The 19522-nt window shown below is 26.0% G+C and overlaps 1 protein-coding gene across 1 annotated transcript in view; it reads right to left on the reverse strand.

Moving 5' to 3' along the window:
• Positions 1–2324: 2324 nt before the first annotated feature.
• Positions 2325–19522, reverse strand: part of LOC107447970 (aurora kinase C) — a 29255-nt gene continuing 12057 nt past the window's right edge. The window contains exons 3-10 of the mRNA XM_016063026.3: positions 17324–17665; positions 14609–14697; positions 8136–8250; positions 7546–7625; positions 5918–6056; positions 4582–4962; positions 3358–3455; positions 2325–2672 (exon numbers count right to left, since the gene is read on the reverse strand). Of these exons, the coding sequence (XP_015918512.1) occupies position 2672; positions 3358–3455; positions 4582–4962; positions 5918–6056; positions 7546–7625; positions 8136–8250; positions 14609–14697; positions 17324–17665 (1245 nt within the window). The 3' untranslated portion in view covers positions 2325–2671. The remainder of the gene's footprint in view (positions 2673–3357; positions 3456–4581; positions 4963–5917; positions 6057–7545; positions 7626–8135; positions 8251–14608; positions 14698–17323; positions 17666–19522) is intronic.

Here is a 19522-nt window from a genome sequence, read left to right on the forward strand (position 1 = left end):
AAAAACTGTCTAGTATATTTTACACAAAGTTTTTAAATGTTTGATAAGCCCTTAAAATTTTGGACTCCTTGGATTTGTTCTGATCTCTGTATCATCCCTGTAAATTAGAAGTATTTTTTAACTGACATACATGTAAAATTACAAGTGTTCCATCAATTATTCTCTTGCATTATTTTAACATAAACCTCTTTGTTTTGAAAATTACTGTCAAAAACCCTAATTTCGATGTAGAAAATATTAAGTAATTATAACATAATAAAAATAACATATAATTAAGAAATTTATTCTAATAACTGTACTTAATATCGATAGTTACATAATTAAACCCTTGAGTTGATTGATTTAAAAAAATTTTAGTCATGATTTATTGGAAATATTCATGATCAAAAAAGTAAGAGTGCAGAAAATTCTCAGAACAAAAAAAAATTTTTTTTGATCGAAATTTTCCCCAAAATTTTAATGTTTATCTTTTAAGTACAATACCTTTTTAAAAATATTTTTGGAAATTTAAGTTTACATAAGAAAAGAAATTCATTTGATATTACACAATTCTTGAATGAACAAGTATATGTTAAAAATTATTAGAAATTAAAATATATGGAAATAGTAATTTATTAAATTATAAGTCCCACTCATAAACTTAAGGAATTTAAACTAATCAATACATGAATAGAAATTTAATGTTTTTTAACAAGGAAAAATTTTGTAAATGTTCCTATGGCTGCCTGAATTTTCCTCAAAACTTTCACATGATTAGACACATTCTGTTAACCTGTATATTATAAGTAATATGCAGGTTAACACTAAAAAATCCACCTAAATCGTGGCATAAAATAATTAAAATCAATATTTAGATTGATCATTAATTAACAACTCATAATTATTATTTGAAATATATCCATGTTTTTAGAAAATCCAAATAATTTCTGCTATACTTTTTATAAATCATAATTAAAATAGTATATATTGCAAGACTTGTGCATGATTTAATGTTTAATAAATTTGCCCCAGGTTATTGCCAGTTTTTAACAAGTTTTTGATGTGTCAAATCCCAACCTTGTAATTAGGATATGTGCACTAATAAATTTTTTTTCTTATTATTATTCTTCAAATACATAAACAAATGCCAAACAATTTCCAAAGATTTTACATAATCATGATAAAGTAACTAGTTTCTCTTTTCTTGATTATATTAGCCACCATAAAAGCAATAATACAGAAATTTAAACAGTCAACATTTAGTGTCTCAATCTATTTTTAAAATTTATAATCACTTTAGTTATGTAAAAGATGAATTTAAAATCATAATTAATTTAACTAAAAAGTTAATCGAGTGTATTTTTTAGAATCCAGCTTTATATATGCATATGCGGATCCCCGCAAGTATTTCATCAAACACTTGGCGTTTTCATACACCACGGACGTGCGGTATGCCGAAACAGATTTGAATGAATTGCGAAAACGTTGAACAGAAAAATGTCTTTTTGTATAATTCGTGGCGAAAAATTGACATGGCAAAGAAAAAAAAAATCTTATTTTGGAAATGGGAAAGTTAAGCAGTTTTCAAAAACACTACGCACCCTGAATGAGGAAGATCTTTAAATGAAAAAAAAAAAGGGTTAAAAAATATTTTTGGTTCAGTTTTTTTTCTTAGTAATAATAAATAGCATGTTTATATTTCAATGAACGAGTAATTCTGTTATAATTTTTGGAAAAAAATTTATGTCTTAATTTTCCCCCAGCCTTGCACAATTTTTCAATTATATTATGTATAGCAATATTAAACAGGAAACAAACTGGAAAATTATTTAAATACCTAATATTTTGAAATCTCTGCAAAATATTAAATTCCCAAAACAAAAAATTATGCAATAATTTAGGAAAGAAAGTTCATATAAAAATAGACGCTAAAAACAAAACAAAAAATCAAACTAACTACTTCCATATATTACTATTAAAGAGATAACAAAGAACTACTTTCAAGTTGGACTATAAAATAAAAAAAGGCAATATTATCATGTAATATATATCAGTAAAATATTAGTCATTATATTATTAAAATTTAAAAACAATCATGTCTTATTAACTATTTAAATTTTTTTTTATATGATTTTAGAATGATCTCCAAGAGGCCTGCAAAAGCTGGAATATATTCAGAACAAAATACTTTGGGGACCCTTAATCTATATGAAACTAAACTTTACTTTGAAATCAACTTAGTGCAATTATTCAAATTTGTTAATATTTCCAAAAAAGTCAAACACCTAACTTTTAGTTCTATAATACTTCAGTTTAGTATAAAAGAAAAACAAATTTCAAAATACTTACAGATTGTTGAAATTTTATTATACACATAAAAAGTTTTCTATATATACAAACACAATTACGCAATTGGACATGAAAAATATTAAAACACAAGCATGATGCAAAACCCCTTTTGATACATTGAACAGAATATCAAGCAAACATTGCTCTTAAAATATCAATTTATATATATAAATAATCAATACATTAAAATTGTTGATTTAGTCACAAAAATTAAAATTTTATAATTTTATGGCAAGCTATGCACGTTTCAGCGTAAAAATCCCTGATCAATATTCTAAATAGCAACAGATTTCTCATATGAAAATCTTTCAATATTCCAGACACTTGAATCAGGTCATCATTTCCTGTAAAAATAAATATTCTATTTATCTTTCAAACACATATTTTAATTTTATAGAAACAAATGTTCATACATGACTAATAAATAAATTAAGGCAATATTCTTCATTAGCAGATAAAGAAATAAAAATACACTTTTACAAATTGGAGATAAAACAGAATACAACCATATATTTGTGAAATGTTGAAAAATTAACCTTAGTAGTTTTAATAGTTTGCCTCAGATTAATATTAGGACAATTTGAACTTCACACTACTGAGGCCTAAAATATATTGTACAATAAATGGGAACTTCCTCATCAGACTTCTCTAAGAATACAAAATTTAAACAGTAGGTGAAATTTATTATAATTAAATAAAAATAATAAGTATTCACACGTTGAAAAATTCCATTTTTTTTACGTAGTTATTTATATCAAATTGTGAAACAAAAATACAGAATGGGTAGTTTCTTATTAATCTGTTATGAATTGTTCATAATAACCTATGAAAACTCAAAAACTCTTACAATGAAAATTTAAAATAATAGGAAATACAGGATATTATTTTCGAAAAATTGTTTTTATGAAATAAACACAATTATATACACATATAGATGCTTAAGAATTAATTTTTTTTAAGAATCGAATATTGGATACTTCTAATTAATATCAGTCAAAATACAATAAATTGAACATAAGTATTACTTACTAAACATTTGGCAATTTTTCTAGTTTATTTTCTAGCAACCATGGATGAGCTAAAACCTGATCAACATTCATTCGTTCACATGGGTTTTTTCGTAAAAGCTAAATACAATGAGAACAAGTTAATATGGAATGAACAGTTTATTTAGAAAACTATGTTATATTTTCTAATGTTACACTTTAATGAAAGTTGCCAAGAAACTCAATAAAAGGAGAGAGAAAAAAAAGCATTTTTGATTGAATACAAAATAAGGGATAAAGATATATAATATAAAAATGCTAAAAATTGCAGTATATATTTGCAGTAAATATTTGCTATTAGCTCTTAATTTACCAGAAATTTCATATTATAGTTTCATTTTCTTTCTTTCTTTTTTTTTGTATTCTACCACTATAAAATTTTTAAAAATATTATTTATCAAGAATCTAGTATTTTCATAACTATTTTAGAAAAAAAGGAAACAAAACAAAATAGGTTTCAATTTCTATAACAACAGGAACCAAGATACACTTCCCTCTTTAATAGTAGCTGCAAACTGTATGTGATATGCACCAATAACACCATCTGGTGTACACTCAAGCATTTAATAAATGGCCATTAAGAGTTTGAAACTATAACTGGTTTTGATACCTTGAATAAAGTACAGCATTACTTCTGAAATTAAGAATTTTATCTCACTGGCCAACAAAACGATTGTTTGAACTTTAATTTTTATTAAAGTGTAATTTTCTTTCCAAAATTATATTTTATCTGCAAAAAAAATTCTAATATATGGCGGAGAAATCTGGTCCTTAACTAAAAATGGAGAATACAAAATTGCAGCTTTCATATAATTAAAAGAAAGAATTGGACTTCTCAAATTTCTGGAATGCATGAAAGAAAATCCAGTGAAAAGAATTTTGTTGCAAAGCCTTTTACTAGTTGGATTTTGCTGAATCAGATTTATAGTGATTGGAAAAAGAAATAGACAGACAGGGTCTAGAAAGACTGTCACAGAGGAATCTTGGTCTAGGTCCATCTTGGGTCATTATGGTAAATATGATAACAAGAACCTTGTTTGGAGATGTAATAAAATACATTAACAGTAGCAAAGTTTTTAAAAAATTAAACATTCATTTAGATTTTCCTATAACAATTGTTTTTCATAAACATAGTTAAATATTTCTATCCAATCCCAAATATTTATTAAAATACAAACTATTTTTGAAAATCGAAAATGTTGATTACCTTGCAAATGAAATCCTGGGCTCCACTGGATACAGATGGGGGAAACTTAATTGCTGCACGGCAGATGAGTGACTGTGTAGTAACCATGCATTCAGCTTCAAATGGTGGTTTTCCTACTAAGAACTCATAGCACAAAATTCCAAGACACCATAAATCAACCTTTTCATCATACTTTTTATTCTCAAGCATTTCTGGAGCAAGGTAGTCCAAGGTACCACAGACAGTTGTGCGCCTAGAAGATGGGGCGTGAACAGACCATCCAAAATCAGCAATTTTCATTTCACCATTCAAACCCAATAGTAGGTTTTCCGGCTTGATATCACGGTGAATAATCTTTTTTGAGTGGCAGTATTTCAAGGCACTAGCAATCTTAGACAGATACTGGCAGGAAATAAATATTGATTTGTTATTAGAAATATAGGAAACAGGAATTAGTAATTGGGTTTAATATTTCTTTAATCAATTAATTAAAAAAAAAGTTTTAGAAAAAAGCAAAATTTATGAATAATTAAACATTTTTGTTTAAGAGTACTTTTAATTCACCTCAATGAATTTTTAATATTTTAATTTAAATACAATAAAAGAAATAAATTTATAATTTTCAAAATGATAAATTTACCCATAAAAAAATAGGTACCTTATGCGTTTAAAATATTAGATAAGTGAAGGTCCACTAAATTCTTAACTTTATTTAAATTCCTTAATAACTCATTCAAAGCATAAAAGAAACTAAATAATCTACAAGGTGATTGGCAATTAATTTTATATTCTTTTGTGCAACACCAAACAAAAGCGTGAAGTAGTGTTTTTTTGCATGAATTTTACGTTTCTCACTGACTCAATGCATTCTTGATGGGTGTGAACCCGGTTTTATTACCATACAAAATATTATTATAAATTTTTTTACCCTGCTTTATTTATTTACAAAATAGTACAACTGAAACCAGAATGATGGGCCAGTTGTACCATGCAAAGTGCTGTAAGCAAAACGTTAAAATTGAGAAAGTATATAAATAAATCACAAGTTTTAACCTATATTATTGAATAAAAATTGTTTTGTATTACTAATTTATATAATATAGTAAGACAAATAGTGAAAAATTTTCAAGGCTGTCAACATTTAAAACACAATCGAAACAATTTATTTTCAATATTTTTTGATGGTGTGTACAAACAATGTATAATTGATCTGTTTTAGTCAATAAACATTAAAATGATTTTGCAAATTCTCCATGAATCTTGACAGAACACAGAAGGAAATTCATCTTAATTTACAAAAGCTTTTTACAGACAAAATAACAATAATTTTTAATATATAGTTCATGAAATTACTTACAGTTGCGGCAGTTTTTTCATCAAATCGTTTACACTTTTGTAAAACTTTATACAGTTCACCACCAGGGGCATATTCCAAGACTAGATACACTCTACTATCATCATAGAAATAACCATACAGCCTCAAGATATTTGGATGCCTAAATAATAGCATTCGAAAATAAAATTTGTATTAAAAATACACAATCTTTAACACAAAAAATATATTACATCAATTAACCCAAAACATATATTAAATTTTTTAACATCATTTCAAAGTAATTAAGAGATGTTATTACAACGATTCAATTATCCTAAACTTCGCTTTTTAAATCATATAAATGATTGACAAAAAACAATTGTTCTTCAACATAAAGAAATTTTGATAAATGTATCAAACTTGGCTCATTAAAGCAGAAAAATCGATCTACATTTGTGAACAATAAAAGATTAAATTAGAAAAATTCTTACAATAAAAAATCGTTACTCATACAAAGTAAGAAAATAGCCTTGTAAATTAATATTTGAGTTGTCGGTACATATTTATTACCTCTTTTTAATCTGTAAAAAAAAAAAAAAAATAAATATTTATGAATTTTTTTTTGATGTAATAAGTTTTATAATTACGAGCAAATTTTTTTTTTTGTTTTCTTAAATAGTTCCAGAAATAAGGCGAATTATGCAAAAAGTGAAATTAATATTTTATGGGGACAAATGTTTAGACTGTTCTCTTGATAAAACTATTAGAAATATATTTTTCTGATTGCAGTGACTCACTTATAAAAAAAGAAGATATTAATTCAGTGGAAGTATATTTTAACAGCTTGAATGTGATCATTGGACGCATATAATTGGAACTATTTAATTAGCATATTCAAGGTTATACCTTCATTTGTTACATTATAAATATTTCCGCCTATTTAAAGAAAGCAAATGTTTCTTAAAACTTTTTTTAAAATATAGGGAAAAAAATTAAAGATGCATCCTAATTAGCAAACACATTAAAAATAGATATATTTCTTCAAATAAATTTTCCTCTTAAAAAAAAAAAGAAAGAAAAGGAGAAATTTATAGTATTTTATACAGATTAAGATTTTAAGTTTAAAGCATTTAGATAATAATAAGAACAACTTTTGTATTTTAATGTTACAATTTCAACTTCACTAAATTCCAAGTTTGATATGAATTTACCAATTATTTTGTATATGTACAAACTATTGTAGATATAACTTAAAAAACAATATAATGCACTATATGATGAGGAAATCATATTTCATCAAAAATGAAACTGAATAGTGACATAATAACTTAATTTTATCATTAATTTTTTAGAACATATTCTAGATATGTACATCAACAAAACTTCAGTTTTTTTTATTAAAATAAATTTATAGAGGTGGAATTACAACAATGTAAAAAATAATGTTACTAATTATTCATAATTTTGAAACGTCAAAATTAATATTTAGGTGTGTTATACAAATACTAATAGCTGAAAATTTTATAATAAAAAGGTGGCATACCCTAAAATTTTAATTATTGATACTTTTCTGTTTTCTTATAACATGACTACCTCTAAATTAAAGGATTTCATGATTAACATACCTTGCACTAAAAAATTCAAAACAATAAAAACTCAAAACTGTTTACCTTAGATGAGACTGAATTTCTATTTCTCTTCTAAGTTGGTGTCCAACTTTATTTTTCTCCAATTGTGCTTTAAATAAAACCTATAATTAAATTACAGAGTTAACAATACATACATAATAATAATAAAAACATAAGGTAGAGACAAAAAAATAAGAAATTTTTTTAATATTAGCATTTGTAAAAAAATATTGTTTTTTATTATTTAGTAAAGATAATTTTATTAAATAACTTTCATGTTTTTATTAGTTGTTCACATGATTAAATAACTTCCTATGTTTTATTAATTTAATTTATCAAATTTATAAGTGAACACGTACAGAAAAAAAATCTATAACTTACTAATTTTTGTTCTCAAAATTATTATTGTGACTGTGTTTCTAATTAATATTTATCAAATTCATAAATAAAATTTTATATTCTTAAATATTTACGAACAAAATTTAATGTTGGAGCAAAATTTGAAAACAATATACATTACAAAGAAAAACCTAAAATGTGCCGAATTAAAACTTAATGTTACTTTACAAAAATATGTTAACTACATCAATAAAAAGAGTTATAAATAAATTATAAATGAAATACAATCTTACTTTCAAAGCTACTACAAATTTTGTTCTCTTTTCTCGAGCTAAATATACATTTCCAAACTTTCCTTTTCCAAGTGGGCGACCTATATCAAAGTCATCTAAAGTCCATTTTTGATTCCTAAATGGAAGCAAAATAAACAATGAGAAAAGAATACACTAAAAGTAAAAAAAGGTGTTAGAGACAAACATAATTTCATGGAGAAAGTTAAGGGATATAAATAATTCGAATTGTTTTAAAGCAAATTGAAACAGCAAGCTTAGTTTATTGAACAAAAAAAAGTTCATTTTAAATTGTAAGCTCTAAAGGTAAATAAAAAAGTCAAGTAGTAAGTAAGCAGACTTACAGCTACGAAAACTCAACTTGAAATTAGTACATACAACCCAATTTTTTACATATGCTTTTGCACCAGACTTTGGATTTGAATTGTTTAAGCTATCTTTTAATTTTAAAAGTTTCTCTTTAGAATAGACATTAGATCATAGTAAACTTACATATTTTTTTTAAAAAAATGTTTGCTTTAGAAGGATAAGTGCTCATATATCTACCTTTTCTCAACCCAAAATGTAGATAAAATGCAAAAGCATTTAATGCAGTGCACCCCTATCAATTCGAAAAACAGTGGAACCCAATAGATAAGTTTTTAGACCAGAGAAGGCTAGTAAATTTCTTTTAAAAACAATTTTCTACTGCAATCAAAATAAGCAACATGACAAAAATCTGTTGTGTGTATAATAAAATTTTGTAGGGATGAGTTTAGCTACTGATTGTTAAGTTTTAAGAATGCTTGAAAGATAGTTTATACAGATATTCTAAATATCTATTTTTAGTCATTAGGCATTAATAAAATTTCTTTTTTTAAATACAAATATATTCTTCAGAATGAGAACCTTCTGATTTGTTTTTAATCTAGGAAATCTCTAAGGGGATGCTCAAATTTAAAAATTATTAAATGTAACAAATAAAAAAATCTTAAGATATCTATTTTCAATTTCTCTCAACAATTTTGGCTTTTATCAGAAGGCTAAAAAAAATGTCTTAGATAGTGGATTTACAGTTATTAGGTAAATTTGGGTCACCACCTGAAATCTTTGTAGGCATTGAATCATCTCCAATTAAAATAAATTGACATAAACTTTTGGGAGAGTAACAAGCAAGAACCATCTTTTTAAAGCAATGCTACTGACAGCTTTATTGCAGGGTTGGCAGGTTTTTGACATGTGACAGTTTTTGACAGTTTAAACCATGGTTTAAACCGTCACGTCAAAAACCTCACTGTCAAAAATGTCGAAAATGTCAAAAACCTATATTCATATGTGAAATTTAATTAATACATAAAATTTATATATTTTTTATAAAGGATAGTGTTTCTAAATATGTTCTAGAAAAAATAAATTTAAAATTTTGAAGAAACACTTATATTTTGAATAGTAACCAAAATCTTGTACTTTTGAAAGCTCACATCTTTTGTAATATTATGTATTCATTTTCATGTGTTATTGAAAATCTGCAGTGATATTATTAAGAAATTTATTTATAACCAAATTTAGTGTATAGTATAGATTATACTAAAAATTAGACATTTTTAAAGATAAACATTAGCAGTTTTGTACATTAGACATCTTTTAAAGAAAAATCTTTTTAATATTCTTTTAAATCTTCTTAATAATCTTTTTAACATAAGACAATACAAATTTAAGTGCTTTCTGTTAAATACACAGAGTAGTTAGTGTCGATTTACAGTATATTCAGCCTATTCATTTACTATGCTGAAAATTTAGTTTATCCAAATACTTGTGAATTTCATTTTGCTGAATACTATATACATAGTTTTGTTGAATATCTAAATATTCAGCTGTTGAATAATTACTTCTTGCTTTCAAGATATGCATTATTTGTATTCTTAATACAAGTGGGGGAAAAAAATTAAGAGGTAAAAATTGTTTTAAAATGATAAGTGTAATAATTATAAATAAATATAATAAACAATATGAATTATATTTATCATTATTCACAAATATAACTACTTTTAAATTCAAATTAACATACTGGATAATAAAGATATTCGGTATAACATTAAAATTTTTTTTCATACACTTGTATCAAGTTTGTATTTATACAACATAACTTGTAAGTTCCTTATAAATATTAGTTATATGTTCCTTATATGTCAAAAATGCATAGTAATAAACTTTTAATTTTCTTAAGTATCAAAAAAAAAAATTTTTTTTTTCAAAATATAAATATTTAAAAAAATTTTGTGCAAAATTTTTCTGCACATGCATTTGAATATAAATTTCTGAGATTTTAAATCTGTTATTTTACCTTAATTTTAATTAAAAAATATTTTAAAACCTGCTGATTACCTATAGTATAATTAAATTTCAATATAATGCATGGCAACTGTTGGTAGTTTTGAAGTTTATATATTTTTTTGGCAAACTTTAGTTTTTGACATTTTTGACGGGTTTTTGACGGTTTAAACCAGTATTATACCCTTGTCATGTCAAAAACCACTTTTTGACGTCAAAAACCCAACCCTGCTTTATTGTATCAAATACAAAAAATTAAACAAGAATTTTTACCTTTTCCCACTTATATCAAATTAAATACACTTTAATTTTAAATCGCAGTTCGAGATTATTTAACAAAGGACCTAACCTATAAAATCTTTTACAAAAGTAGTTAAAAAACTATGCTTAGTTTTCCCACTTTTATGAAAGAAAAAAAAAATTTATACATATATCGGACAAATTTAATGAGATTTTGTAAAAATGTTTGTTTTATAGCGGGTTATATTTAATTTTCTAGCAGTCGTTGAACAGCAGACCCAATCCAGAAGACAAGGAAGCTTTTGGATCAAGTATTGGGAGAAATTCGCCTTGTGGAGAACCTTTTGAGGAAACTAACCCGCATTACAAGGAGAGTAAAACAATGAAAACTTTCCATGGTTAGCTGGACAGCAAAAGGACTAACTGATCCATCTATCACTGACGATATTTTAACTCAGCATTGCGGTTGGTGAGAAATTCATATTGACCTCTCATCGCTGGGATTTGAACCCAGTTCATTTCATTGACAGGAGAACACTTTATCCTCTGAGCAATGATGACTCTTATAGCTGGTTTAAATATCTATTATATATAATTCTCTTACGTTACTCCCAAATTTTGGCTGTATTTCTTTTCCACCGGTGGCAACATTTGCTTTGTTTTGAAAACACCAAAGCATTCTGCCTTTTAATTATGTGTTTCTGATCTAATATATATAATTCTCTTACGTGGCTCCCAAATTTTGACTGCAGTACTTTGTACAACTAAATAACATTCTTTTCACAACAGTTAAATATTTACTTTATTTTCTTCATTCATAGAGAAAACAGTCGGCAAAGAATTCTGTCAGGTTAAAAAACATTTCGCTAAAAAAATAACGAATTCTAAAAGAAATAAAAATAAACAACTTAAAAAATAAAAATGCTGTTGCCAGCCATAGAATTTCCTGAAAGTTAACTTAGCAACATAAATCAAAATGACACAGAAGCGCAACTAGATCAAAATTATGATACCTGAGTGCTTGACGTAACAAATCCTTCAATTCTAAAAGTGTTGTATCGCCAAATGCTCAAATTAACAATTGTGTTCTTAAAGAAATTCTATAAAAAGTTTTAAATATACAACCTACTTCTACAACTGCTTCTTGAAGAACTTGGCTCATTGATTTAAAATATTGTTTTAATTTTACAGTACTAACTTTACTTCTACTTTAATTAATGCTATGACGCTCTTTCAATACATTTTACAACTTCATGCTACATTTGAGGACTTTAGGTTGTTTTGTGGTTGAATACTGACATTTAGAAATGTGTACATAAAAAAAATAATATTTAGAGGTTAAGAATTGCCTCAGAAAAATTTGAATTGTTAATAATGACTTAAGCAAAAAGTTTTATTTTTACTGACAAATACTATATTATAATTTTAACTTTTTCTATGACTATACTCATTTTCTTACTCTTTTCTTTGTTTTTTATACCTTTTATTTTTTTGGGATAAAATAAAAAACTTATAGTTGTTCTGCTTCTGAACACTGATGAAAACACAAAATGATGGGCTTCATCAGCAATCAAAAATATATACATTTATTTTACAAATTCCATATTATTAGGATGGCGCCCTTCAGAGAATTAAAAATACAAAAGTATCTTCATCGAAACCGATGCTTTACATCCGGCGTTCAGTGGCAGACTACTATTTCATATTGTTTTACAACACATGGCTTTAGCCCTCTGGTGGGAAAGACTTTAAAACAAAACTTACAACAGTTACTTTTCTCAACAACTGAAATTTAGAATAGTGTGATTAAGAAAAATATGCGAACAGTTTACAATTTCAAATTAATATTGAAATGTACAGGTTTAGAATTTTCTACAGTGAAAAGTTTTCGGAACTTCAGTATTAAAAAAAGTATACAAAAACTAGACGTTAAGAACGTATCCAATGAGCGAGCAAAGCGAGCATTGGATTGCGAAGCAATCCGAAATGAACTGTGAAAGCAGTTCCGGGGGTTGGTGAGCGCCAGCGAGCAGGGGGCGAAGCCTCCTAGTTTATTGAATTATTATTTTTTTTAACAAAACAGAAATGAAACAATAGGATTAGATTTAAAGCAAATTCAAAGAAAAAGCAGGTTGGACATGGAAGCAATCATTCTTCAGATATTAGTTTTAATAGTAGAAGCATTACTAATTTTATATAAATTCTTTTTAATTTGTATTGTTTCTAAATCAATGGCTTTTCTTTTCGTGAAACTATAATAAAATGAAAAGCACTTTGATATAGTACAACTAATTTATTTACTGGGCTTGACCAATCATAAAATCAGCCTTCTTTCATTATAATCATTTTGAATTGTTTCATTACTCTTTAAATACTTCTACTTATTCAAAATAATTATTTTATATTACGAAATTTTTAAGAACAAAATGTTTTCTCAGAGAAAAAATGTTTTTTTGTTCTGGAAGTGTTCGCTTCTGGAGAAAAAAAATATATAATAGGCTGATACAATCATTCAAGCTTGAATGAAATAAAAGAAAAAATGCAGATTGAAATTGAAATGAATATGCTGTTTATTTAGGTTTGCAAAAAACCCGGGTTTTTGTAGAAAACCCAACCCGGGTGGGCTTTTCATGTTTTCATGGGGGCTTTTTCAAAAGAGAGGGCAGGGATAAGTACCCAATTTTAAAAAAAGCTTATTTTAATATTAATAATTAAGTTTAATTATATAAATTGACTTCATATAGATAATTAATACAAATAAATTGATGTGAAAGCCTGAAAAAAGTTTCTTCTGACATCACGATACCAAATGATATATGTACTCACATACATCACACATTTGAAACTTATTTTAACACAGGATTACTTTTTATTTATATTTTAATCTTAAAAAATATTTGAGGAATATTCTTTATTTGCATAGAAAGCGAATAAATGGCACTGAATAATCAATGACTATACAGTCAAATCTAGTCAGCAAGGTGACTCTCCAGTCTCCAACACAATTAGTTTTTTCACTCAGGGTGCGTAGCCAAATCTTTGAATCAAAAATAAGCACTTTTTAAAAACTTTTCAAGCATTTTACAAAAATTTTCAAGCACTCAAAAAATCCATATTCAATCAATGATATTATTGAAAAACAAAAACTTTTTATAAACAGTTTTAGCGTTGAAAAAACCCAAAAAGATACGAGCGTAAATCGAAACAATCAGTACTTTCCCACATCACCGAGTGAATTCAACTTCACCCTGAACTCAGAACAAAAGTACCCTTACCCCATACGTCAAAAAAAAAAGTGTTAGAAGTAAAATAAAATAAACAAGAATAAAATTAAAATAAATTAAAAAGATAAACATTTCATAAGGATCAGATATTCTCTATCCGAATTGGAGCACTTGGGTTTCAGTTACTAGTGTGCGCGCATGCGCAAGTCATAACGTGGGTACGACATGAAGTACGCGTGAATGATTACATAGCAAACTCCCCATTTTTCATTAAATGCATGGGATCCACCAGATATCACTGAAGGGGGAAAAATTATTCGGATAAATAGCACTTTTTAAAAACGCCAGCTGAAAAAAACACCTTTAAAAGCTTTTAAAAACGAAATACCCCAAAAAGCACCTTTAAGTACTTTTTACAAACGCTACGCACCCTGTCACTATAGGTTAATTTTTTTTTTAGGCTAGACTACATAAATATTTCAATAGAACAGCTCTTTAATATAACAGAGGATAAAAAAAAAATCAATCTTAGAAAAACCCACTTTAGGGTGGGTTTTACTGGGTATTTCAGAGTGGGTTTTACCCAGTAAAACCCAGGCGGGTTTTATTGGGCAGGTGGGTTTTTTGCAACCCTGTGTTTAATAGCAAGTCCAAAGAATCGTATGGTGTGCCACACAATAAGGCTGGATTAAATTTTTTTACCCATTTTTAGATTCAGAGCTACTAGGAACAGATGACTTATGAGCAGTTTTTTTGGTTGGAACTGGTACGTCTGGTTTTTTAAATACATCCTGGAAAAGAAAGAAGAAAAAAAATATGTAAATAGCATTCAAGCATTAGATTAAAAATTAGTTAAAGATTTTGATTAAAAAATAAAACTTTATTCATAAGGCAATTCCATATTAAATCAACCATAATTCCATATTAAATCAACCATAACCTATAAAAAAAAAAAATTTTTTTTTTTAGGCCAATGATTTAGATTTCTATGATTTTAAATAAATTTGTTACATCTACTTCTTACGTTAAAAATAGTAAGTTTTATATTTTTATAGTTTCCAATAAATTCTGAGTTATAGGTTTATAATATTCACAAATTTTTTTAATACTTAAAAAACTAACTTGAGAACTATTTAACCTAGAGAGCTAAATTTTGTTCAGTTTTTAATGAAATTTTATAAAATACATAGCATAGTTAAATCATTTAAAAAATATTTCGATAATAAATACATCAAATTAAAATTTATTAAAAAAATTTAAACTTTTTCTTTAGCATTGTTTGTGCCAAATTTCAAGATGGTATTCTTTTTGGGATCATGAAAAAAAATAATAATCTAGCATTAATAAAAACCACTTACAATGTAAACCTGGTTTTATAGCATCTGTTATAGATGTTACCCTGCTTTTTGGGTCAAGTATGGGAGCTTAAATTTTAAAGTTTGTGAGTGGAATTTTTTTTTACCACACTTTAATATTTGAATGTTAGAATCATTTAAAGAACCTATCATTTATGGAATGTTACAATAAACTGGCTTGAAAATCATTTATCTTTCTTGAATCTAATGATCTACGAGATGCTTCGAAAGAAATGTTCCAGAAACTTCGAAAGTGTATTCTACAACGTTGCACAGGGTCTACTAAAATGCATTAGGCATTCTAGGTTAAAACAAGATGGGGAAAAACAAGAACAAAATTGACTGAAGATATTCTGGAAGTTGATACCGAGAATATCAACTGCCCAAGACACATCCCCATACTTTTAAATTCCTTCAATATTTGAATTAAAGCCTGATTTTGATAATAGAGGTAAAGAAGAGTATAATAGTTTTGCACAAGGCCATTTTAGATCCACCCTTCTATCATTTACCTTGGGGTGTCCAATCCAGCACCTGTTTAACTTTTGAATTTTCCTGATAGTGTGTGCAATCTATAACCATTTGCGCTCTCTAATTTTTAATTTTCTGCTGCTGATTTTGAATAATTCAGTGTCAGAAAATTCGTGAAACCATTTTATATTAAGAATTCTTTTGATACATTAAGAAATATCAGAGGTATATTTATATAAATAATATTTATTTGCAAATGTAAACTAAAAAGCAAATCAGCAAACAATTGCTGATATTGAGTGCTATATTGTTGAAATTGTAATATAAAAACAAAAAACAAGTAAAGATTACACATTTTTCCTAATAATGTCAGTTTTTTTTAAAAAAGAAAAGAGCGAGCTTTTAAGAATTGTTTTTTCCCCCTTCATATATAAAATGAAACAAAGAAAACTATCTTGTTTTGAAAGCCTTAAATCATAAAAAAGTACACTCTGAAAAAGGGACAATCATGTAAGATGGATATTAACGAAGTCTTAATTAGTAATCAATGAGCTTCTACTTCTCTACAGAGACCCACTTTATATTTATGCCATAGGACATGTTTGAAAGCTCAATCAGTTTCTATCAAAGCTTACAAAATTGCATACATTGGACAGTAGCTTTATGAAGCAGACGATTATTAAATCAATTTGCAGAAGAAAAAAATAGGATGATTGTTGTCGTAGAGCAGCAATGAGAAAAAAAAAGGCAGGAATTTTATTTTAAAGCTCTCTAAATGATAAAAAACAATCAAATTCTGAAAGCAAATTTTAAATTTTTTTTAAAAATAGTTTTTGTCTAGATTTTGGCAAAAATAGTTGCCATTCTATCAAATTAGTTGTTTTAATAGTTTTATTAGTCACCAGTGGCTACCTTGGAAAAATTATCACAATTATTCATTTGAATAAGATAAGAGATAAAAAATATGATATTCTTATTAGAGAAAAATATAAGCAATAAAACAAAACTAAAAATAACCTCAGTATTAAACATTAATACTGTCAAATATAATTCAAAAAATTCAACTGTAATTTAAATCTAAAATAAATGTAACAATTTATATAAATATTAAAAAACTATGTTGATAATAGTTACAAATAGGAATTAGAAAGCTATTTTTTGCCACATGTCTTAAGTTCTTTGAAAAGTTTATGAAAAACTTACACAAATCAAACACTGAACTAAGAAATTTGTTATTAAAAATTTCATGTAAAAATTGTATTACTAAATCATCTGTATGGAAACAAGGGGATCAAAATAAAATAAACTTTAGAATTTAATAAAGATTTGTTTGTTTTAAATCAAATCAGTTAGCATTCAAATTTTTTTCCATAAAACTTACAATTTTTAATTCAGCACAAATTTTAATGTTCCTTTCCTTATGACAACAAGAAACATACTACAAGAGCTTGTGATTTCTAAATTTAGTTATAAATTAATGAATTAAGATAAATTTTCATTTTTAAATTATGAGATAATTAACATTAAAAAATAAAGTAAATTTAAAATAAAATGTTTGAAAAATTAAGTTTAAAGAAAAAACTAAAATTACCTCATCTTTAGAGCAGGAACTTGTTGTAGGAATATTTTTAACACTTTGTTCATCACTATTGGCTGCATTTTTACCGGTTAAGGTTAGAAGCAAAGTTTTGTCGGGATCATTCTCATTGCTTGCTTTTGTTGAGGCTAATGGCAAAGTTTTATCACTGTCACAGACATTGCTGTCATCTGTATTTGTAGGATTGTCAGTTTTAAGAATTTGTTCATTTTTAAAAATTTTCTTTCCAAGTAGTTTGTCTACAGCTTCAGATCGCTTAGCACAGTCAGCCAGTTTTTGTCTTAGAGCATTTGCTGGTACTGGGTTTAGTTTAGGATGCATTGAACTTGATGGAGCCTTTAAGAAACAAATTAAAAATTTCATACAATTTCTGAGAATCTATATTAATAAATATATTAAAGGATATTAAACTCTCCCATTGATACAAACATTCAGTGTCAAAATCTCTCCCCCTAAAGTTGGTATATTTAGTGTTTATTAGTATAGAGCAAAGATATTTGATCGAAGTTAGGGAAACTTTCAACAACTTGAAAACTTTAAACTCTCTCGATTCAATGTAATATTTATAAAATAATATAGTCTATTTTATATTCTTTAATATGATCGCAGGGTTCATTCTAGACTAAAAAAAGGGCAGGGTGCTAAAAATTGAAAAGGGCACTATACTTTTAATAAAAAGGGCAGCAAGTTTAAAAAAGGACATTGTATTTTATAAAAAGGGCAAATATCTTACCCTTCTTTGCATAGTTAAAATGAATAATTATATATAAGTTTACTTTTATCACTAATCACAATTATAATTATCAAATGTGCAACTACAATTTTCCAAGGAAAAAAGGCTACAGTTTGAATTGAAAAATTTAAAAAAAAATTCAAACGAGGTTTTTTTTACTTTATCTCAATATTTCTTAGTTCACTAAAAATATATTTAAAATTTTACACATACCTTTGAAAGACCTGGGGAAACAACTGAAATTTTTCAGATATGTTTTTCTTTCTCGAGTTGATGATTAGAATAACTATTTTTAGATAAAATATGAATATTAATCTTGAAAATAAACTTATTATGTATCTGGCTCTCCCTTATAAAAAAATAAAATAAACTGCGTTTTTAAGCTTAATTGTTGAAAACGAAGTTCTGAAGTATATACATAAAAAACAATATTTACAAAAAAAATTGCAAAATAAAATTCATACTTCCAGTCATTTTAAATAAAAAATACTGGAAACTTTATACTTGAATTCAGTCGCAGCAATAATATCAAACTTACACGTTAATGGCAAATGTAGTAATATTTCTTTTAACATTAGTGTTCTAGTTTTTTTTTATCAATAAACCTAATAATATATTTGTTGAAAATTAAAGTCGTTCAATTATTAGAATTCATTTGAAAATAAAAAAAACTAAAACTTTTAAAAAATGCCATTTTTATCAAATCATGCAATACAAAAATTCATTTTAAAGATAAATTCTAATAAAAAAAAAACTTCAATGCTCGCAGAATGAAAGTAAGAAAAAAATTTGTGTTGAATTAAGTAATATAAATTCAAATTAAATATTTTAATTGAAGAAAACTTATAAGTTTTCAACAAAAACCTAAAATAAAAACAAAACTTATAGTTCAAAATAAAATTCAATACTTATTTGGTAATGTACTTTATTATTTCATTTTATTAATTCTTAGATTTTTTTATATAGTAAACGTTATCTTTTTTTTTTTTTTTTTTTATCGAAAATGATTACTTAAGCAACAAACAGTGAGCAGTTTAAAAATTCACGTTTTCCACCACTTATGAATTTCTCAGGTTGCTATCATATTGCATTTAAATTAAGGATTTAATGAGCATTTGGCACTTTAGTCAAAAATTCAGTTGGTTAAATGAGCAGTCAAATATTCCTCAGAATATTTCTTTAAAAATATATTTTTCTGAGTTTTTTTTTTCTTCTTTTGAATTTGTATAGATATGATAAAAAATATAAAATTGTATTTTGACTATATTATAGTATTGTTTATTATAAGAAATAGTTTTAACATAAATTTCAAAAATTTTAAAATCCATGTTTCTGCACATGGCTTGCAAATTTATCTTCTAGAAGACTAAGGGAAAAAAGAAAGTTGGAAAACTAGATTACTTTATTCTGAACCACAAGTTTTTGAATTACTGCTTTTTTTTAAAAAAAAAAAATTTTTT

Source organism: Parasteatoda tepidariorum, chromosome 1 (assembly GCF_043381705.1).
Source record: "Parasteatoda tepidariorum isolate YZ-2023 chromosome 1, CAS_Ptep_4.0, whole genome shotgun sequence".
NCBI classification, from domain to species: domain Eukaryota; kingdom Metazoa; phylum Arthropoda; class Arachnida; order Araneae; family Theridiidae; genus Parasteatoda; species Parasteatoda tepidariorum.